The sequence below is a fragment of the Typopeltis vanoorti genome, chromosome 7 (assembly GCF_054136105.1).
Source record: "Typopeltis vanoorti isolate ZY-2024b chromosome 7, IOZ_Tvanoo_1.0, whole genome shotgun sequence".
Classification (NCBI taxonomy): Eukaryota; Metazoa; Arthropoda; class Arachnida; order Uropygi; family Thelyphonidae; genus Typopeltis; species Typopeltis vanoorti.
This window is the reverse complement of record NC_143555.1, coordinates 125,773,598-125,797,259: the sequence shown is the minus strand read 5'-3', so window position 1 is coordinate 125,797,259 and position 23,662 is coordinate 125,773,598. Positions and strand designations below refer to the sequence as shown.

Here is a 23,662-nt window from a genome sequence, read left to right as displayed (position 1 = left end):
ATAATAATAATTTATTCAATTGACTTCCCACCATACCAGCTTTGCTGATTCTGTTGTCTATTTCTATATTTAATTTACCATCTTCAGTAAAAATTGTGCCTAAGTAGCTGAAATGTTTTACTTGTTCCACAGGTTCTCCATTCACAACACAGTTGACATTTTCAATGATTCTGCCTATTTTCATTGTCTTTGTCTTTTTATTGCTGACCTTCATACCATATCTATTACAACAGCTATTCAATTTAGTCAGAGAATCTTGCAGACTTGTAGCGGATTTATTTAGAAGTATAATCATCCGCATAAAGCAAAGAGCTGACATTAACATCTCCAATTTTGATATCAGGTTTAATACCACTTTCTTTCATAATGTGATCCATATAGATAATGAATAACAGAGGGGATAATGTACATCCTTGTCTCACACCAGATTTAACATTAAACCATCTTCCTGTACTTCCTTCAATTCTAACTGCTGATTGCAACTCAAATAAAGAGTAAGTATTGCTTGATATAATGCCCCATTGACACCATATAACTGCAGCGTATTGAATAGCTTCACTCTTGGCACCTTGTCATATGCCTTTTCCAAATCGACAAAACTTAAATACAGATCTTTGTTATATTCCCATGCTTTCTCGACTATTTGTCGTAAAGTGAAGATCTGATCCTGACAGCCTCTATTTGGCCTGAATCCAGCTTGTTCTTCACCAAGCTTTTCTTCCACAATTCTTCTCAACCGTTTCTCAAGTATACTTGCATAGATTTTGCCTGGAACACTCAGTAGGGAAATACCTCTGTAATTCTCACATACAGTTTTATTTCCCTTTTTATATATGGGTACTATGAGAGCTCTACTCCAATCATCGGGAATTCGTCCCTCTGTCCAGGCTTTCTGAACTATGCAGTGTAGCCACTGTAAGACTCTTATACCACCATACTTCAGCATTTCTGGTCGAATATCATCTACTCCTGCTGCCTTTCCACATTTCAAGCCTTTGATGGCTTTTTCTACTTCAAGTATGGATATGTATTCCTGACTGCATGCCTGGTCAGTGTTTTTTATCACTGTGCTGTCATCACTGCTTTTTTCATTTAGCAGTTTTTCAAAGTAATTACTCCATACTTCAAGGATATCTTTTTCTCCTGTTTTCATGTCACCTTTATCATCTCTAACTCCTTTTACAGTACTCTTTCCCCCATTCCTGAGCTTCTTCAACAACCTCCAGAATATTTTGCCACCTTCTTGATATTTATTTTCTATATTCTTGCCAAAGTCCTCCCATGACTTTTGTTTAGCTAGTTTTACACACTGTTTAGCTTTCTTACATTTGTCTCTGTATTCTGTAAGAGAAAAAGCTGACTTATTTGCCAGGAACTTTTGATGTGCTTTCTTCTTTTCCTTCACTGCCTCTTTATCTTCCTGTGTCCGCCAGGGAGTTCTGATTTTTTTATCCTTGCACACAACCTCACCACATGCCTCTCTGGCAGAATCAATCAATGTTTTCTTCAGAGTTTGCCACGGAATCTCTTTTTTCCTGTTCTCAACTCTTTCATTTTCTTTTCAATAATCTTTGTGTATTTTAGTCTACAGTTTACATCTGACAGCTGCTCAACTTTTATTCGCTTTAAAACTTTCTTAGATGTTATTCTTTTTAATACGAAATTCAATTTTATCCTGCTCAAGACTAAATAGTGATCACTTCCAATTTCAAATCCTCTGTACACTCTGGTGTCCTGCACCAGGGAGAAAACATCACTTTCAACAATAACACAATCAATGAGACTTTTTTTATTCCTTGCCTCTTCTCTCCATGTAAATTTGTGCACATTTTTATGTTGGAACATGGTGTTAGTAATAACCAGTCCATGTTCTGAGCAGAAATCCAACAGATATTTGCCATTATTATTAGCTTTGCTCTTTTCTCCAAATTTTCCCAAAATATTTTTGTATGTCTCATAATCATTTCCTACTCTGCTATTTAGATCCCCAACAAGGACCAACTTTTCCTTTATCATTGTGTCAGTTGCTTTTTCTAGAGCGTCAAAAAATTCCTCCACTTTTACCTTAGTAGAACCTTCTGTGGGACCATAGGCACAAATAAGTCTCATTGTCCAGTTCCCCATTCTCATATTTGCCCACATTACTCTACTTGAGACTGACTGCCATTCAAGAAGATTAGCCTCGTATTTTGTGTTGAATACTATGGCTACTCCTTCTTTTCCTTGATTGTCATTGCCTGAATATAACATTTTGTATTTATTGCTTAGAAAGATCTCACCAGTTTTGGTCTTTTTTGTTTCAATCACCCCTATTATGTCAATCTGGTACTTATCTAATTCCTCAGCTAGCTCCATTTCTTTGCCATTCAGGCTTCTTACATTGGTAGTACCGATCTTTAACTCTGGTGATGTTGAGTTGGGGTTTGTTTTCAGATTTGTTCCAGTAGCTGACTTTTCTCTGTTCGCCCTGGTTCCCTGGCGAAAACAACGGGGGCCTTGTTTAACCGGGCGATGCCCCAGCCGGCATGAAATTTTGTCATGTTGTACCATCATTTTTTTATTTTGGTTTAACCAATAAGAATACAATTTGGTCGGCTAAATCCCAAATTGCCAGCCCATCCTCGTTCGTTCAGTATCAAAGTAGATACCCAACAGGGTGCACCACGAGAAGGTGAGGATTGGACATTAGGTCAGAAGCCCTGGTCGGTTCTTAGCATTCCTTTAAAGGCTATGTGGAGGTCTCCTCTCAGTTATACAGCTTTGACCCTTAAGCACCCCGTCAATGAACACTTAATTCAATAATATTGCATTTGTCACTTGATGAGGGAAAAGTCTTAGCACATCACACATTCAATCTTGACTCGCTGAATATAGCAACTAGGAATAAATTACTTCCGGCGGAATTAATTTTTGTTACTTCTCTCTAGGTATAGTAAAGGTAATCTTACCAGGATATAGCTTCATCATATCATAAGGAGATCGAACAATATCTTTAAAGTTCTTGCTGACTTTTACTTTGTAGTAACACAAACTTAAAAGAATCTTCTATTTCCGTGATTGATTTATAGACTCGGGAGAATATAACCTTTTTGCACTTGGTATTAATTAACTATCAATTTCTTCCTTTTCTTATTCGTATTATCCTGTGTCCTGCGCTATTCCACTGCTAGGCATTAGGAAGTTTTGGTAGAAATCTAACTCCCAAAAAGGTAAGTTAAAATGCCAAGTGATTCCTGGTTCTTTCTGTTCCGTTTTTGGCACGTCAAAATCTTCCTTCAATCTCTAGCTACCGTTCTCTATGCTCCCCCACTTGTTTCTCCATTTTACTTTTGTTTTCATGTCCACTCGTTCCTTTTTCCTGCCAGTAACTGGTTCTCACCGGTTTAGCTTACGTCGAACTTGCTTTTCCCTTGGTATATAGTAGTTCACGCTCCAACACACGTTAGGAGAAATTTGCATGATTTCTCACAACAACCGATCAAATGATATCACAAGGAATCTTCTGGATATATTAAAATTACATACATCACAGTTTCTTATATTATTATTAAAGGAATAATGCAAATAAAATAAATGACACTTTAATACAGAGCCTTTTCATGTCTATGAAATACCCTAAAATTACATAAATAAAATTAACTAACACAACTCAAAAGGACTTACATGAATAACATTTTATAAGCAAGAGACCAACAAAATAAATTTAAATAAGTCCTGCTTATGATATGGTAGATCATGTTAATTATGAATGAAGTATTATTAATTATAAATATCTTCATTTACAATTTAACAAGTAGTATCCGAAATAAAGGAGATGTATTGGTGGCACTCATAGCATCAGCCTGACCAAAGATTATTGAGATTTCTGAGATGTGGCTGAGAGGATGATATAATAACAGGAATTGTGGCAGGGTACAACATTTTTTGGCAGGATAGAAAAGGAAAACATGGTGGTGTAGTACTGCTTATGATAAGTGATGACTTATGTCCTCTGGAAGGAATTGGAAGCCAGTGATACTAATGGTTTTGAAAGCATATGGTGTGTGAGGTAGAAGTAGCCAAAACAGGATATTTATTGGGGTGTTGCTATAAACCAGGGAACACAAAGGGTGGGGAGCAGCAGATGTTTAGGCAGTTGAGCTTGGCAAGTGCAAGAAGAATGATTGTTATGGGAGATTTTAACAACAGCAGTATAAGCTGGGAAGAGGAAAATGCCTGTAGTAATATGGAAATTGAATTTCTGGAATTCTTGAGGGACGAATGTCTTAGGCAACATGTAATAGAGGGAACAAGAGTTTTGGATTTGGTCATAGCGTCAAAAGAGCTAATAATATGTGAGATGACATCTCTCCTACCAGTTGGAGAGAGTGACCATGTGGTTTTGATTTGGAAGATGAATAGACATGCATGTGTATCAAGGAAAAGGGAATGTATGTGGAATTATAAGGCAGGTGATTATAATAATGGAAGGAAGGTAAGATAGTGCTGCTTCACATTTAACATTTCCAGTCTGCTACTGGAAATGTTAAACATTTCCAGTAGCAGGTATCATCTAGAGGCAGTTCCATGGAGGGCAGAATTGGAAGGCCAGGATGTCACGAGTGCTTGGGAAATTGTGAAGGTATATTTGTTAGCAGCGATAGTAAGCTGTACTCCACGAGTAAAGAAAAGGACACAATTGTTTGTCATCCACGTAAAGTGGATGACAAACAATATCAAACAGGAACTGCAATAAAAAGAGATTGTGGAAGAGATATAAGGAGAGGGGTGGAGGGCAGATACATGAAGAATATAAGATGCAGGCCAGGAGAGTGACCAGTATGGTGAGGAAGGCAAAACTGGAATATGAGAAAAGATTGGCACTAAGATCCAAAGAAAATCCTAGGGATTTTTTTAGCTATGTGGCCAGTAGGAGAAGAAATGATTGTGGAAGAATGACATTGCAGGATAAAAGTGGGAATAGAGTGCCAGAGGACATAGTGGAATTGTTCAATGAGCACTTTATTGGAATATTTCATCTTGGAGAAGAAGGTTTTAATACTAGAGGGATAGGGCAGGTTCAGGGTAACGGTGCAAGAGGAGAGTTTCTGTTCCAAATACTGAGTACTCTGGATACCAGTAAAGCAGTGGGACTGAATGGTATTTCACTACGGGTTTTGAGAGAATGTGCTAAAGAACTGACAGCTCTGTTGACCTGCCTCTTCAATAAAAGTCTGGCTGCAGGAAAGGTACCCAAAGAATGGAAGGAAGGTAAGATAGTGCTCCTGCACATTTAATTATAGGCCAGTTTGTGTGTCATCAGTAGTTGTTAATGTCTTGGAGAAATTAGTGAGGGACTATATACAGCATGGGCAGATAAGGGTAATGTTATCTGTGAGAATCAACATGGATTTGTTAAGGGGTGCTCTTGCTTTTAGTAATATGATTGCCTTTTATAATAAAGTGACAAGAACAGTTGATGAAGGAAAGGCATATACTGCCTTTTGGATTTTGCAAAAGCGTTTGACAGGGTACCACATGATAAGTTGATATTTAAGTTGCAGCATATGGGTTTAAATGTCGGGTTAGTCAAATGGATTCATGATTGTCAGTCTGATAGATATCAGAGAGTTGTGTATGGTGGGGCAATATCAAGGAAGCAGAAATTAATTAATGTGGGGTTCCACAGGGATCAGTACCGGGACCTGTATTGTTCAGCCTTTATATCAATATGATGTGAAGCTGGGAAGGGTTATCAGTAATAGTGCAGATGTGGCAGCCCTGCAAGAGGATTTGAATAAACTAGACAGATGGGGGTGTCGATTTAATGCAGCAAAATGTAAAGTCTTGAAGTTTGGGATCCATCGAAGGGAGGATGCAAAACTCGATTGGAGGAGCTATACTGGAGGAAGTAGACAAGAGATCTGGAGGTAATGATTGATAGAAAACTGAAATTCAGAGAGCATATTACAAAGGTGGTGAAGGTAACCCAGAGGATTGCTGCAATACTGAGAAGGACTCTGACCTGCAGAGATAAAAGAGTTAATATTCCATTGTATAAGACCCTGATCAGACTACACTTAGACTATTGTTCTCATATTTGGTCCCCAGGATTTGAAGGGGATAAATTAACTGTGGAAAGGGTACAAAGGCAGATAACAAAGATGGTTTCAGGACTGTACAATGTCGGTTACAAGGATCGACTGAGGGAATGTGGATTGCAGAGTTTGGTGGGTAAAAGAAGGAGAGGTGATATGATGGAGACTGTTAAGAGGCAGTTACAGGGTAGACATTGGGGGGTTCTTTCACTTGGTGGAACAGCGGGAAGGAGCGATGAAAAGGCGGCCATCCCTGGAAGTTACAAAAGGAAGCTGTGCATAAGAGGGTGAGGAGTGATTTCTTTGCATGGAGAGTGGTTAGAGCAAGAACAGTCAATGAGTTCAAAGAGTGGTATGATAAAATTTTTGTTTCCTAAAAACGACCTCATGAGTCTTTTGACTCCATGGAGGCCTGGATGATAATAATAATAATAATAATAAATGGATGAATACCATCATCCAGCTGCAGATACAAAAAATGAAAAAATGGAGGAAATTCAAGGAGATCAGCAGGTACATGAGCAGTATAAAGCCCAGGCCAGAAGGGTAATCAGTGGTAAGGAAGGCAAAATCAGAATATGAAAGGAAATTAACAATACAGGCCAAAGATGGTCCTGAAGTTGCTAGGGAATTGGCAGTACTTTGGACAATGTTGTTTAATGTAAGTCTCAGCTATGGGCTAATTCCAAGGGGACAGAAAGAGGAGAAAATAGTTCCATTTCATAAAGGTGGCTCCATGACTGATGTAGCAATTTACCAAACAATCAGCCAATCAGGAATCATAGTAGTCAAGGTACTGGAGAAGTTGGTCAAGAGAAAAATACAGGACTAGATAAACAGAAATGGGATACTGTGTGTGTGTGGGGGGGGGTGCAGGGTTTTGTGAAGGGTAGGTTGTTGTGCCTCAGTAATTTGCTCATGTTGTATAATACAGTGATACTGCTGTACTTTGCAAACACTTTTGACTTGACAGGATACTGCATGGAATTCTACTCAGTAAATTACAGTACATAGGGATGAATATAAATTTGGTGAAGTGGATAAGAGAGTGGTTGATGGAGAGATATCACAGAGTAGTTTATTCAGGAGTGGAGTCCAAAAGAAGGCCTGTGACTAGTTGCATGCCACAGGGTTCTGTTCTTGAACCGCTACTGTTTAATTTGTTCATTAACAATATAGGAAAGGATCTGAGAATAACTGTTCAATTATTTGCCGATGATGCAAAGTTGGGTAGAGCAGTAGTTAAAATGTGGCATGTTTTAACTGTGTGGTTATTTTTTTTTCCAGAATTTCCAGAAATTCTCTTTTTTTAGGAATCTCAAAAAAACAGTGGCCATCACCTTCCCAGCTGACAAAACAGTCTTCGCTTTTTTTGGTGTTCTTTCACTGGACATTGTCCATTGTTTTGCTTGCTGCTTGGACTCAGGTGTGCAGTGGTGATCCAAGTTTCGTCCACAGTCACGAATCAATGTAAAAAATCCTGCAAATTGCAATTAAACATCGCCATACACTGCATGGAATTGTCTTTTCGCATGTGTTTTTGATCGACTGCATGCTATTTTTCATGCAGGATATTATACACCTCACCTGTTCGGTTGAGATGCTTATAATCTCAGCAATTCCACGCACTTTCACTTGGCAGTCTACCATAACGATACCATGAATTTTGTCAATCATTTTCTTCATAGTGACCTCAGTCGGGCATCCACAACATGCTTCAACTTCGATGGACTCACAACCACGTTTAAATTCATTTTTCCAAAAATAAATAGTCTTTAATGCTAGTGCAGAGGCCCAATGAACTGCATCTAACTCAGCTTTGATCTGCACGGCCATCCACTTCTTCAAATAAAAGTGTTTTATCACTGCACAAATATTGTTTTTCTCCATTTTTATGAAAAATGTGAATACGGTCATTTTAAATTTTGCCAAACTACGCATCGCATCGTATGTGGCTAGAAAATTTTGCCAGTGGTCATGAGAAAGATGATTATGTGCCGACACTGGTATGAATTGTGTCACTGTCTATTGGAAATTTATGAAACTTTTCAAACAACCCTTGTATTGTGGATGGTTTTGAGAACCAGAAAATAACAGGGATAGTTTTCATAGACTTAACTGCTGCTTATGATATAGTTAACCAGTGCATCATGTTAAGCAAGCTGTTCAAAATGATGAAAGATTATATGGTAACTCAACTAGTTAGATGCCTTCTTCAGAATCAAAGATTTTTTTTGTTGGATTTCAAGGAGAACGTTGTCAGCCCTTTAAATCCAACAAATGGCCAGCCTCTCCCCAAAGATACAAAAAGTTTTATCTATGCTGATGATCATGCCATTGCCATGCTATAGTGAAAACCAGTTGAAACCTTATCCTCTAAAAAAACCCAGGTCAGTGCTTTCCATTTAAAGAATAAACAAGCAACAAGGAAACTAGAAATAACTTGGGAGAGTTCTCACTTAGATCATTGTCCAACACCTAAATATTTAGGGGTAACTTTAGACCATGCTCTCACTTATGAAGAAGCATTGTATAAATACAAAACATAAGGTTACTACTAGGAATAGTGTTTTCGAGAAACTATTCAGCACTACCTAGGGAACTCAAGCTGAAACAATAAGGACCATTGCCTTGACTCTATGTCACTTTGCTGCAGAGTATGTGTACCCTGTATGGTATAGATCCTGCGATGCTAAGCAGGTGGATGTTGCCTTAAATGAGACATGTAGACTTATTACTGGTTGTTTGAGACCGACACCTTGTGAAAAAATCTATTGTTTGACTGACATAGCACCTCCAGCTATTAGACATGAGATGCCAACTAGAAATGAGAGGCTTAAGTCATCCTTATCTACAGACCATCCTCTATTTGGATATCAACCTTTCTATCAATGAGTTAAAATCCAGGAAAAGTTTTCTTCGTACCATTGAAAGCCTTATTGAATCACTCCAAAAATCAAGACTACCCTCATGGAAGACTAGAAACAATCGCCTTACAGATTGGATTGTACCATCTGAAAGTCTTTCACACAGAGAAAACCGGACTATTTGGAAAGCTTTAAATAGGCTGCAATGTGGTGTCAGAAGATGCAAGGATAATGTAAAAAAGTGGGGACTCTCATGTGAATCGTCCATATGTGAATGTGGGGAGGAGCAAACTATGGCTCATCTCTTGAACTGTAGGTTATGTCCCTTTGTACAATAGATGATTTGATTAGTGCGACACTTAATATTCGTGATCTGGCCAAATTCTTGACAGCAAAAATTTGATGGACCTTCTAGTGTACTTAGTGTATTTATGCTGTAAATTGTGTTTTTTTTTTTTCAGGTTTTTTTTTAAATCCAATATATAATCATTTTTTTTTTTTTTTTTTGTAAATTTATGTGTATTTGAACTATGTTGCTTCTGACACGAATAAAAAAAAAGTACAATAACTGTCATTAACTATTACAAAGTATCTAGAGAGGCATCCAGTAGGTAAGAAAACTGTAATTATATGGTCGTGGTGGTGCTGCTTTAGATAAAAAAATGTGACCGAGAATAACCCAAGTTTTGCCGACACTTCTGTAAATGATATGCCCACTGTTCTCTAATCACTGAAGCTACTTGTCTATTATTACAGAAGACAGGGGTTTACAAGATATACTGTGGTTGCAGAATTTGTTATGAAGGCCAAACTGGCTAGTCTGGAAAAATCTGCATGGACTAGAGATGTACAGAAACATAAACCATATAAATCTGGTATAGCTTTTTATGCAACCAAGAAGAAGCATAACATTATTTATGTTATGCTTATGTATAAACATATTATAAATAAACATATTATTTATGTTTATCTCCCTTCTGGAAGATAGTACTTTTTCAGTCTGCTAACCTTTGATAATATAATATAATATAATATAATATATTATTTATTTATTTTTATTGTATTAATTTTTTTTTTTTTAAATTAAGAATTGTCGACTTCTTGTTACCTCACCTAAAGCTATTGTGGCACTTCTTAAAACTTTATATACAAATATTTGCATTTTCTTTATTTTTTATATAATCTGGAAACCCCACTCTAGAGACCAGACATGGTCAAATTACTTGAGGCCATGACAGGATTCAAACCCACAGCCTGTTGTTTAGAGAGTGGATATGCTAACCACTTGACCATTCAGGTTGGAAAACATAGGTGAAAATTAATGTTATCTTCTTTTGTTTCTAGTATTATAGATGAAAGTTATCTGCTTACTTATGTTATATAAGATAAGTATGCACATATCATATTGATTTTGAAAAATTTGATCACCGTAATGCAGAATTAGTCAAAATATTGATACTAAATGCATTAATTTTTATTTCAGATATGAATCAGTTACTTTTCCAAGCCTTGGATAGGATATCAAATCCAAATCCTTCTGTTATTCCAAAACTATCAAATGTTATGCATCATACAAAACGTCATCCTGAAGATGTCCTTATAAATGAAGAAATTCTTATTAAAATACTACAATTTATTTTTCCTGATTCTGCTCCCACACCATCAGGAGAGCAGGTATGCGTTTTTATTGAAATGTATATTGAAATTTCTTAATATGTCAACTTTTTCTAGCATGTCATGCCATTTAATAAAAAAAAATAAAATAAAATAAAAAAAACCTTATATGTAAACAACTATCCAAGTAATGAACAACTAGAATGTGGGCTGCAGTTTATTAATTGGGTACTTTACTGACATTATTTTTAATAATTAGATGTGTTGTTGTTGCCTTTATCATAGTATTACTCAAATTTTAGAGAGGAATTTATATTTTCAAAAATTAATGTCAGGCAAAAATCCGCTTGTGAATTGCAACCAACCTCTCTCTCTCTCTTCTTTGAATAGTTGGCTCACTTTTTCTTTTACATATGAGATGTTTTTTTTTTCATCATCATCAAATTCCTGACATTTACCCTCAAGGGGTGTACAGGATATGATAGTACTACATGAAAAATTTACATCATTACTATCTTCCTACCTACAATTTTCTGCCAAATCAATCTGTTACCTGTCAAAGCTACAACATTCTCAGATCTTATATTTATATATCTGTCTTCTAAGGCACTTTTTAACATATCAATCCACTCATATCTTGGTTTTCCTCTGGGTCTTTTTCCTGCCAATCTGGCAGAGAACACTTGTTTGGCTAATCTTTCCTCGCCCATTCTGTTTAAGTGACCGTACCACCTGAGATTAGCTCTGCTAACGCATTTCTGGATGCTGACAATGTCAAGTTTTTTCCTAATATCCTCATTTTTAATATGATATTGCCATTGATGCCATCTGTTCATGCCCCTAATCTTTCCAGGCCTCTCATATCTGCAGTCTCTAGGCTTTGGTCAAGTGTTTACTTCTGATCTGGCTCTCAAATCCATAAATTAAAATTGGTTTGAACACTGTCTTGTATATAGCTAATTTAGTGTTTTGACTAATTTCTCTCTTATTCCATATAAATTTATTCATTTGACTTCCTACCATACCAGCTTTGTTTATTCTGTTGTCTATTTCCATATTTAATTTATCATCTTCACTAAAAATCGTGCCTAAGTAGCTGAAATGTTTTACTTATTTTATAGGTTCTCCCTTCACAATGCAGCTGATATTTTCAATGCTTCTGCCTATTTTCATTATCTTTGTCTTGTTATTGCTGACCTTCATACCATATCTATCACAACAGTTATTCAATTTAGTCAGGCAATCTCTCAGACTTGTAGCGGATTTATTTAGAAGTATAACACCATACGCATGAAGCAAGGAGCTGACATTAACATCTCCAATTTTGATATCAGGTTTAATACCACTTTCCTTCATAATGTAATCCATATAAATAATGAATAACAGAGGTGATAACGTACATCCTTGTATGACACTAGATTTAACATTAAACCATCTTCCTGTACTTCCTTCAATTCTAACTGCTGACTCAACTCAAACAAAGACTAAGTATTGCTTGATATAATGATCCACTGACACCATACAACTGTAGCGTTTTGAATAGCTTCTCTCTTGGCACCTTCTCATCTGCTTTTTCCAGATTGACAAAACTTAAACACAGATCTTTGTTATATTCCTATGACTTTTCACCTATTTGTCATAAAGTAAAGATCTGATCCTGACAGCTTCTATTTGGCCTGAATCCAGCTTGTTCCTCACCAAGCTTCTCTTCCACAATCCTTCTCAACCGTTTCTCAAGTATACTGGCATAAATTTTACTAGGAACACTGAGTAGAGAAATACCTCTGTAATTCTCACAATCAGTTTTATTTCCCTTTTTATATATGGGTACTATGAGAGCTGTACTCCAATCATCTGGAATTTGTCCTTCTGTCCAGGCCCTCTGAACTATGCAGTGTAACCACTGAAAAACTTTTATACCTGCATACTTGAAATATTACTTATTTTTTTTTTAGACAAAGTGGTTAAACCAGCAGAGGAATAAATTGTTAAAATCAGTAGAATTGTGCAAAAAGTAGATTCTGCAAATTTTATCTCCTTCTCCTTTATAGCCCTAACCTTCATTTTAGTTCAGTTGTATAGAAATTGTCACCAGCAAAGGTTGGTCAATTGGTAGAGGCTGGTACTAATGGCTCACGCCAAAAGTTAAGCAACTCTGAGCGCGGTTAGTTGGAAGTTGTTGTATAGTAGTTGGAAGGGGATCAATCTTTCGATGCTGCTGGCACTCTGCTGAGGACTGGCTATTCTCATAGTGTTAACTTTGGCCTGTAAACTGATGTAAGTCAGACTTCTATGCTCTCGGGACATGTGGGGATATGACAATGTATAGAAATTGTCAGGAGATCTTGAGCAATTCAAGAAATAATTATATTTTGCATTTGTTGAAATTGTTGATTAATGCAGCCTGTAGAAACATCTGCAGAGAAAGGAAGTTCTCCCCAGCTTCCCTTCATTGTAATCTGATTATGATAATTTTCTCAGTGGATTTTATGCAAATACAAAAACAGCTGTATTCCAAATTTGGTCCAAAAAGATGCCTTTTTGGCATTTTTTCCCCTCAAAAGTGTTTTAGTAGTTTTTTAATTAATTATCTTTAACATTTCCAGATTGGTAGGTAGCTGTGTCATTTTGAATGCTTTCATTCAAAATGACAGTATATTCACAACATAATTCAGAAGGTATAGTCAAAAGACCAAATTCTGGAGATTGGAGTAGAGCTCTCACAATACCCATCCATAAAAAGGGAAATAAAATTGAATGTGAGGATTCTTGAGGAATTTTCCCACTGAGTGTTTCAAGTAAGATTTATGCATGTATGCTTGTGAAAAGGCTAAGCAAAATTGTAGAAAGGAAGCTTGGAGAAGAATCAGCTGATTTCAGGCCATATAGAGGTTGTCAGAATCAGATTTTCACTTTAAGACAAATCATGGGAATATAACAAAGACCTGTATTTAAGTTTTATAGGTCTGGAAAAGATATATATGATAATGTGCAAAAAGAAATGCTGCTCAAAACATTAAAATTGTGTGGTGTAAATGGGTTATTATATCGAGCAGTATCATCATCAAATTCCTGACATGCACCCTCAAGGGGATGTACAGGATATGATAGCACTACATGAAAAACTTACATCACCACTAACTTCCTATCTACAATTTTCCTCCAAATCAATATGTTACTTGTCAACACACCAAAATTGCCAGACCTTATATTTCTATCTTCTAAGGCACTTTTTATGGTATCAATCCACCTATATCTTGGTCTTCCTCTGGATCTTTTTCCAGACAAGTGATTAGCAAAACAAGTAATCTTTCTGGAGAAAGATCACTTGTTTTGGGATCTTTTTCCAGATCCAAAACAAGTGATCAAGTTTTAGGATCTTTTTCCAGAAAGATTAGCAAAACAAGTATTCTCTGGCAAACCTGCCAGAGAACACTTGTTTTGCTAATCTTTCCTCTCTAATTCTATTTACGAGACCATACCACCTGAGATAGCTCTGCTAACACATTCCTCGATGCTAACAGTATTAAATTCTTTCATAATATCCTCATTTTTAATATGATATTGCCACTGATGCCATCTATTCACACCTCGAATCTTTCAAAGAACTCTTATATATGTGGTCTCTAGTCTTTGGTCAAGTATTTTATTTCTAACCCAGTTCTCAGATCCATAAGTTAAAATTGGCATGAACACAGCCTTGTATACAGCTAATGCAGTGTTTTGACTAATTTATCTCTTATTTCATATAAATCTATTCAGTTGACTTCCAACAACATCAGCTTTGTTGATTCTGTTGTCTATTTCCATATTCAATTTACCATCTTCACTAAAAATTGTGCCTAAGTAGCTGAAATGTTTTACTTGTTCTATAGGTTCTCCATTCACGATGCGGTTGATATTTTCAATGTTTCTGCCAATTTTCATTGTCTTTGTCTTGCTATTGCTGATTTTCATACCAAATTTATTACAACAGTTATTCAATTTAGTCAGGGAATTTTGCAGACTTGTGCTGGATTTATTTAGAAGTATAAGCCGACCTTTGGTTGGCCGAATGGTTAGCGTGTCTGCTCTCCAGCCAAAAGGCTGCCGGTTCAAATCCCGCTGTGGGCATGGATGTTTATGATTCGGAAAATAGTAGTGGTGGTAGATGGTGTGGGTGTAGTTGCAGTTCGTTGGTGGATTGAGTGGTGGAGACAGTTGTGTAGGTTCCCTCCTTTGATGAGTCTTTGAACTACCTGAAGGTGTCACATAATAATAACATCATCTGCGTAAAATAAAGAGCTGAGATTAACATCTCCAATTTTGATATCAGGTTTAATACCACTTTCTTTCATAATGTGATCCATATAGATAATGAATAACAGAGGTGATAATGTACATCCTTGTCTGATGCCAGATTTAACATTAAACTATCTTCCTGTACTTTCTTCAATTTTAACTGCTGACTTACAACTCCAATAAAGACTAAGTATTGCTCGATAATAATGCCCCATTGACACCATATAACTATAGTGTTTTGAATAGCTTTTCTCTTGGCACTTTGTCATATGCCTTTTGCGGGTCTACAAAACTTAAATACAGATCTTTGTTATATTTCCATGATTTCTCAACTGTTTGTCATAAAGTGAAAATATGGGCCTGACAAACTCTGTTTGGCCTGAATCCAGCTTGTTCTTCACCAAGCTTCTCTTCCACAATCCTGCTCAACCATTTCTCAAGCATAGTTGCATAAATCTTACCAGGAACACTCAGTAGAGAAATTCTTCTGTAATTCTCACATTCAGTTTTATTTCCCTTTTTATATATGGGTACTCTGAGAGCTCTACTCCAATCATCTGAAATTCGTCCCTCGGCCTAGGCCTTCTGAACCATGCACTGCAGCAATTGTAAGACTTTTATGCCTCCATGCGTGAGCATTTCTGGTGGAATATCCTCTACTTCAGCTACCTTTCCAGATTTCACGCTTTATAGCTTTTTCTACTTCAAGTATGGATATGTATTCCTGATTGCAAGCCTGTTGAGTGTTTTTTACCACTATGCTATCACTGAATTACTTCATGTTGAGCAGTACATAGTCTTTATTTGAATGTAACAGTGAGAAATGAAGTATGAGAAATGATGGTTTGATATTAAATGAGTTATGAGACAAGGATGCACATTATTTCCACCGCTATTCATCATCTATATGAATCACGTTTTGAAGGAAAGTAGCATGAGGCCTAATATCAAAATTGGAAATGTTATTTTCAACTGTTTACTTTACAGACATGATGTTATGCTCTTAAATAAAACCTGTACTAGTCTGAAAGCTTCCTTACTAAATTTAATAATTATTATAGCAAATATGGTATGAAAATCATCAAGAAAAAGACAAAGACTACAAAAATAGCTAGGTAAAATAGGTTAAACATTTCAGCTATTTCAGGCCAAATTTTGAGTGAAGATTGCAATTTAAATATGGAAATGGATAACAGGATAAGCAAAGCTAGTTTTTTAAGGAGTCAACTGAATAAATTTATATAGAATTAGAGAGAAATTATTCAGCACTGAAGTAGCTGTATACAAACATCTTTCAAACCAGTTGTAACTCATAAATCTGAGAGCTGGGCTTGAAATAAAACAGTTAGTCAAAGACTGCAGACCACTGAGAAAAATTAGAGAAGTGAACAGATAACATCATTGGAAGAATGATACGTAAAAATGAGGATATTAGGAAACTAGAGATTGGTAGCATTTAGGAATATGTGAGTAGAGCTATTCTAAGGTATTATTATTATTATTGTTCCGGGCAACTCCAAGGAGCCAGACTCATCGAGGGAGGCCCTAACATCATGTCAAGAACAACTATTTGACATTGACACAGTATCTATCATACCATGCCTTGAACTGATTGACGGTCGTAGCACCCACAACAGACTCTGGAAGCCTATTCTACTTATTCACCACTCTCCAAGTAAAAAAACCTAGCTCTAACACCCTTGTCAACCACACTCTTGCCCAGCTTCCATGTATGGCCCCTAGTCCTCCCACCACCAGTCATATTTTCAAAAATATCTTCTGGATCAATCTAATAGAAACCCTTTAGTAATTTGAATGTCTCAATCATATCACCCCTCCTTCGCCTATCATCCAATCTCTGCAACCCACAAATCTTCAACCTATTCTCATAAGGTTCATTCCACAGACCTGCTATCATCTTGGTCACTCGTCTCTGGATCCTCTCCACTTCCTCCCCATCACGAAGAAACCTTGATGCCCATAACTGAGCACAGTAGTCCAGATGGGGTCTTATCAAGGCTCGATACAGAGGAACAACAACTTGTTTGTCTCTGCATGTTAAAGTATTTTTCAGAAGCCAAGTGATTTGATGAGCTGATTTAGCCACTTTTGCAATGTGCCCCCTAAACTTCAATTCCCTATCCACCAACACTCCCAAATCCCTGGCCTCATCAATCTCCTGGAGTACGGTTCACCAATGCGATATACTGCTGCTATTCTTTTCACCCCAAAGTGCATAACCTTACACTTTGCCACATTAAATTGACATCCATTTTTCCTAGCCCAGTCCTCCAAACTATCCAAATCATCCTGTAAAATTTTGACATCCTGTGCACTCACAATTGCTCTACCCAACTTTGCATCATCAGCAAACAAGTGAACACTTCCTCTCAAATCCTTTCCTATATCATTATGTTCACTTAAACTTGGGAAAATAAAAGGTTATCAAAAAAAGTTCTAGATGCTAGGATGGTAGAGAAAAGATTCAAACAATGACCATGAACTTCCTCTAGGTGCTTTTGAAGGCCAAAGGAGATAACGGACTAATTTGGAAGAAAATTGTCAGTAGGAAGTTAGTGATAATATAAACTTTTCATGTAGTGTCATCATAGTATTCTGCATACCTGTTGAGGGCACATATCAGGAATTCAATGATGCTGATTCCTTAACAAAACTAATCACTATCACTCTACAGTATAATTCATAGAGTTACTTTTGAGAAATATGATTCATAGAGTTACTTCTATGCATGCAGTGTTCTGATGAAACATTTACCATATATGTATGAGTAATTGTTTCATATGATTAAACCCAGTTTAACATTGCTTTATAATCACATGACATATGTATTTGCAAGAAAAACAGTGTTTAGGCAAACACTGAAAAAAAAAAAAGACTTAAATATAAAACAATTTTTGGCATGAGAGTTGCTTTGAAATTGTACTATGTAAAAGATGACAAACTTTTACAAGAGACATGTGCCTTTTATTAGTGATTTTGACTAAGGGATTTTTGATGGCCTGACAGCTGTTTTGAATTTCTTATTCTCATGCACAGAGACACCCTCCTCCTTAGTAACATTGAATTACATCTTTGAAAGTTCTACTTTCATAAATGAATTCTTAATTGGTACATAAATCATGAACATGAAGAAAAGAGCTTAAAAAGCTTTTTCCTTGCCATCAGTGACTATTAACAGAGAGAAATAAATATCCATTATTGTTTGATACTCAAGAGGCTGTTTGCTTTAAAACTTAGTTTTGAAAGTGACTTCAGCATGATAATTATAGACTTCATGCAGAGTTGCAAGTATTACATTACGAAGGCAACTCTCATATTCTTCTTCTTCTTCATGTAGCTTCCTCAGTGAGAGGGTACAGCACCATGTCCTTCCAGTTCTCTCTGTTGATGGCTTTCCTTTTTGTTTCTGCATAGCCATGTGATTCTGTCCATGATCTTATATCTTCAAGCCATGTCCTTCGTTTTTTACCTCTTGATCCTTTTCCCATAATTTTTCCTTCTAAAACTGTTAATATCCTCTATCCTGCTGAACCTCTCAGTACATGTCCTGCCAATCTCATCTTTCTCTTGATCATTTCCTGTAATAAAAAACTGTGTTCTCATTCTCTGCAGGACATCTGTATTTGTCACATGTTCTGTCCATGGGATTTACAGAGCTCTCCTATAGCACCATATTTCAAAGGTCATTATCTGTTGCCTTACTCTCTTCTTGAATATCCAGGTCTCACTTCCATATGTGAAAATTGGCCACACTAATGTTCTTATCATTCTTTTCTTTGCCTCGATACTCACAGAACTTCTGAGCAGATCTTTATTTTTCCAGAATGCATCTTTAGCTATGGCTGTTCTTATTTTTATTTCTTTATCCTGCAGCAAAGTAGGTGCCTAATTTGTATTCTGTTGTATGTTCAATTTTCATATTGTTTATGAATATTTCTGGCTCGGATCTGCTTTCTTTTGAGATTTTCATAAATTTGGTTTTTTTTTTTGCATTAATATCTAATCCAAATTCTTTACCTTCTTCAATTAGTAGCTGCAGTAATTGGATTAATTTGTTTTTGTTTTCTGCTATTAGAATGGTTTCATCAACATATCTAACATTGTTGTATTTTATACCATTGATACTAATTCCTGTTTTTTGTTTTTCAGTCTTTTTCATCACTGTCTCACTGTAGATATTAAATAGATTTGGTGAAAGGATACAACCTTGTCTAACTCCTCTTTTTTATTTTCACTTCAGAAGTCTCACAGAAGAAGTTAAACAGCTGCATTTTCTGTTTGGTGTGAACCATTTTTATCATCTTAAGTACATGATCTTCTATGTCTAATTTATCTAATATATTGAACGTTTTATTATGTTTTACCCAGTCAAAAGCCTTCTGAAAGTCTATGAAGCATATGTAAATGTTCCTATTTCTTCTTCTACTAATAGAAAGATCTTCAAGTGATCTTTCTATTAGTATTTTTTGACTCTCATATTAAAGATTGTATTCTCCAAAATAGTCAGTCATTTTTCATAACTCGTTAAGTTACAATTTTTGTTTTTGTTTTTATTCCTCCCACACAAGGCTGTGCCGTGCGGTTTTGCAGATTGTGTACCGCTTAAGGGCGCTTGAAGTGAGGGGTGCCATTTCACCACAGAAAATAATAAATATATATATATATATAAATTTTCTTATTCTTGAATTATATCGTACTATATAAATTACACAATTACAAATTATAGTTAATGCAATAAAAATGAAATTTTAAATTAGTCAAATTATGAATTCTTAATAATCTAACAATTTTAACTTAATACATCACCAGTTTTATTATAATTTATTTGAAGTGAAACATTATCAATATTACCACATATTTTATTTCACAGAGTAAGCATCGACTCAGCGAAAATTGTATAAATATTCTCGATTGTTTATTATATTTTTAGTGAAAATTGTTAGTTTAAGACAGAACGTGAGTTCATTCTTACACTGTTCTTTGCCCAGTAGCATTGACAGGGTGTAGCATAAAGGCAGCCTGCCTTACGGTGCTGCCTAATAAGGGAGCCTCATTCAGCCATATTGTAGCAACAAGATATTTTACAAAAATACAACATTTAGTTTACCAAATAAAAAAGTGGCATTTCCCATTGACAGTTAAATATATGCTTATTGTATTTTATTAATAAAAAAATTATAGCCATACATACTAAAACTAAACATTTTAGAACCCACTTATTAGATACTTAAGGAAACAACCCATAAAGTGTCATACGATGTGAATTTCATAGTTTTATAGTCTATGTATATATATATATATTAAATTATATTATGCATGAATTCTCCTACTTAAATTGCGAGTCACTGTCACTTTCATGTTGGAGCAATAACTCGCTCCCTGCAGTAAACAATATGCTCTCCATAACAGCAACTATACTGCAGAAACGAAAAACAATTAGTTTTATCATGTCACTGAATAAAGTTCACAGACATTTGCAGACTGTGTAATATATTGCTCAACAAATAGTGCAGTTAGAGACAACTGGGAATATAAACACTAACTAATGAATCACATCTTCCCTCCAACAGAAACTGCTGTATAGACTCAAGCAAAACCGCATGTTGCTGGTTCAACATATAGTTTTGCTTGACACTACCCTGTCATCAACATGTTAAAACTAAGAAATATATATATATATAGTGAATGTATTTCAGATATTATGGAAATTGGTTTAAGAGAATAAGCATTTCCATTCAATTGTCAGCTTGCTTTTTGTTTTAGTCGCGCGATCTTTTGTTAATAACGCACCAATCATATGCACTTCTTAATAGCTACTGGCCTATAATCGTGCACATCTTTCACTTCTTATTAGTAATTTGTCAAGGATTGTTCATTATGTATCTCAAGTCTTAAATTACTGGTAATTTAAGACTTGATATACGCTTGATATAATGGGAAAGAAGATGACTCTATTTGGGTAGATGATGTTGCACTTTGATGTTGCCAAGTAAACTGCTCTTAAGGACAAAAGTGATGGAGAATAGGAGCTTCTTGGTAAGTCATATCCATTTTCAGTTTTTTTTTTCTGAACACTTTAGTTTCCAAAAATAACCGCATATATCTCGCACCACGATTTTTTTATTTTAATTTTGGGAAAAAAGCGCGAGTTGTATTCGAGTAAATACGGTAATTTTTTTAGCTTTCAAATTTTTAAGTATGGATCATTGGTTAAAGACTGGATTTATAAAATTCACAAAAGAGAGCAATATAGCGATATAGAAATAAGCAATTTCACTTCTCTTATTGATGATAAATTATTTATATTAAGTAAAAATGTATAGTATCTTTATAAATTTTGTTCTATTAAAAATAAATCATCATCAACATCATGCATATCAAAGATTTAGGACTAGCATGGCCTGTTCCAGCCTTAGAAGTCATCGTTTAAGAGGACGTCCTAGGTTTTCTTTTTCTTAATGGCTTGTACTAAGATTTGGGATGATACAATCAAAGAAATAATCAAACAGAAAAAAGAAGCCTGTTAAGCAGTAAAAGATTAGAAGATGAAATAGAATATAAAAGAACAAGAGCCATAGCTAAAAGAGAAGTCAGAAAAAGACATAGAGAATCATGGAACAAATTTGTTTCTAATTTAGAACATAATTTATATAAAATAACACCCAATGTATATAAGATTTTGAAACACTTAAATGCAGATACCAAAGAAAACATAAAATTAAACACTGAATTGAAATTAGAAGAATTTCAAAATTACTACACAGAATTGTGGACAGACAAATATTTAAAAAAGACAACTGGCAAACAATTAATGAAAATGAAAAGGAAATAACTAAAGAAGAATTAGAAATCAGCCTGAAAGAAACAAGAAACCGAAAATCACCTGGAGAAGATAAGCTAGGTTCATAACTATATAAATACGCAGGAACAAGTTTCAAAGAAAGACTTATTATTTTTAAATAAAATTTATTCAACTGGTATCCCCCTAATAGAATGGAAAAATGCAATTGTGATTCCTATCTTTAAAAAAGGTAATAGAGATGACCCTAAAACTATAGAGGTATCAGTATACTAAATTCCTGTTACAAAATATATAGCAGAATCTTAAATAGCAAACTAATAAAATATTCCAAAAAACTTTATTTTAGAAGTACAGAATGGATTTAGAAAAGGAAGATCATGTATGGACCCAGGCTTTCTAAGTTAGGTTCATAACTATATAAATACGCAGGAACAAGTTTCAAAGAAAGACTTATTATTTTTAAATAAAATTTATTCAACTGGTATCCCCCTAATAGAATGGAAAAATGCAATTGTGATTCCTATCTTTAAAAAAGGTAATAGAGATGACCCTAAAACTATAGAGGTATCAGTATACTAAATTCCTGTTGTTTATTATTTTAACGGTATAATAGAACACAGAAACTAAGTAAATAATTAATTTATTAACTTGATGCTGATATTTCGCTGGTATTATAACCAGCATCTTCAGAGCACAAAAACACTATTTGTCACAATACGCAAGACTATGGTGTACTTAAAATTGTAGCAGCAATACAAAGACTAGAGTCCTGATTTTGGCGCCCTCTATCTGAAAAAAAAAAAAAAACGCTATCATATATTACTAGAGTCCTAGAAAAGTGCTAGTTTTTTCTTAATATGACTGTCTCCCAGATCTTCGGCAAGTTAATACAGCCATATTTGTTGAGATTTGGAGTATGTTTTAGGGCTTCTGTCACCTCTAAGAACAATCTCTCTGATTTATATGGGTTTCTGTGTAGTACTTTTGTGTTTTTCCAGTTGATCCTGTGTGCAGGGGTATCCAGAGCATGGTCTGCTAGGCCCGACTTCCCATAATGATATTTCCGGACGTATCGTTTATGTTCGCTGATGCGGATATTCACAGTTCTTCCTGTTTGACCGTAGTAGGCTTGATTGCATGAGCAGGGTACTTGGTAGACTCCTGGATGTGATAAAGGAGGAATGCTGTCCTTGGGTGAGCGGATGAGGGTGGCTAATTTGCTATATGGTCTGAATGTAGTGCGTAGTTTATGTTTATTGAGAATTCTTGAGATCTTTTCGGATGTGCCTTTAATGTAGGGGATGGTGACTGTTTTGTTGTAGTTCTCGATGGTGGGAGGGGTTTCTTGGGAGTGTTTAGTATTTTGTTTATTTTTTGTGGATTGTAGCCGTTGGCCAAGAAGGTGTGGCGTAAGTGAATGAGTTCAGCAGTAAGAGCCTTGTCATTTGAACAGATTGCTCTCGCTCTATGGGTTAGCGTTTTTAATATGCCATATTGTTGAGAAGGATGATGGTGTGATTGTTTGTGTAAGTATCTGCCTGTATGTGTGGGTTTTCTGAAAACTGAAAATTCTATGGAACCATCTGGGAGACGTGTGATGAGTGTATCCAGGAAGGGCAGACAGTTGTTGGCTTCCAGTTCCATAGTAAAGTGGATTTTTGGATGTTGGCTATTTAAATGTGCTAAGAATGTTTTCAATGTCTCAGGGCCATGTGGCCAAATAGCAAGCACATCATCAACATAGCGTAGCCAAAGTGTTGGTTTGAGAGTGGCTGTATTGATTGCTTGTTTTTCCAGGTGTTCTATGTAAAAGTTGGCTAGGGGGGGAGAAAGGGGGGAGCCCATGGCTGTCCCATCAATTTGTTTGTATATTTTCCCTTTCCATGTGAAATATCCTGCATGTATTGTGAATTTGAATAGTTCAAATATATCAGGGGGGAAGTGAGACTTCAGTAGATTGAGGGTTTCTATTAGTGGTACATTTGTGAATAGTGAAGTGA

At 35.7% G+C, this 23,662-nt stretch overlaps 1 protein-coding gene across 1 annotated transcript in view; it reads left to right on the top strand.

Moving 5' to 3' along the window:
- Positions 1-23,662, top strand: part of Rab3GAP1 (RAB3 GTPase activating protein subunit 1) — a 584,727-nt gene that overhangs the window by 245,846 nt on the left and 315,219 nt on the right. The window contains exon 13 of the mRNA XM_090395461.1: positions 10,428-10,618. Coding sequence (XP_090251587.1) covers positions 10,428-10,618 — 191 coding nt within the window. The remainder of the gene's footprint in view (positions 1-10,427; positions 10,619-23,662) is intronic.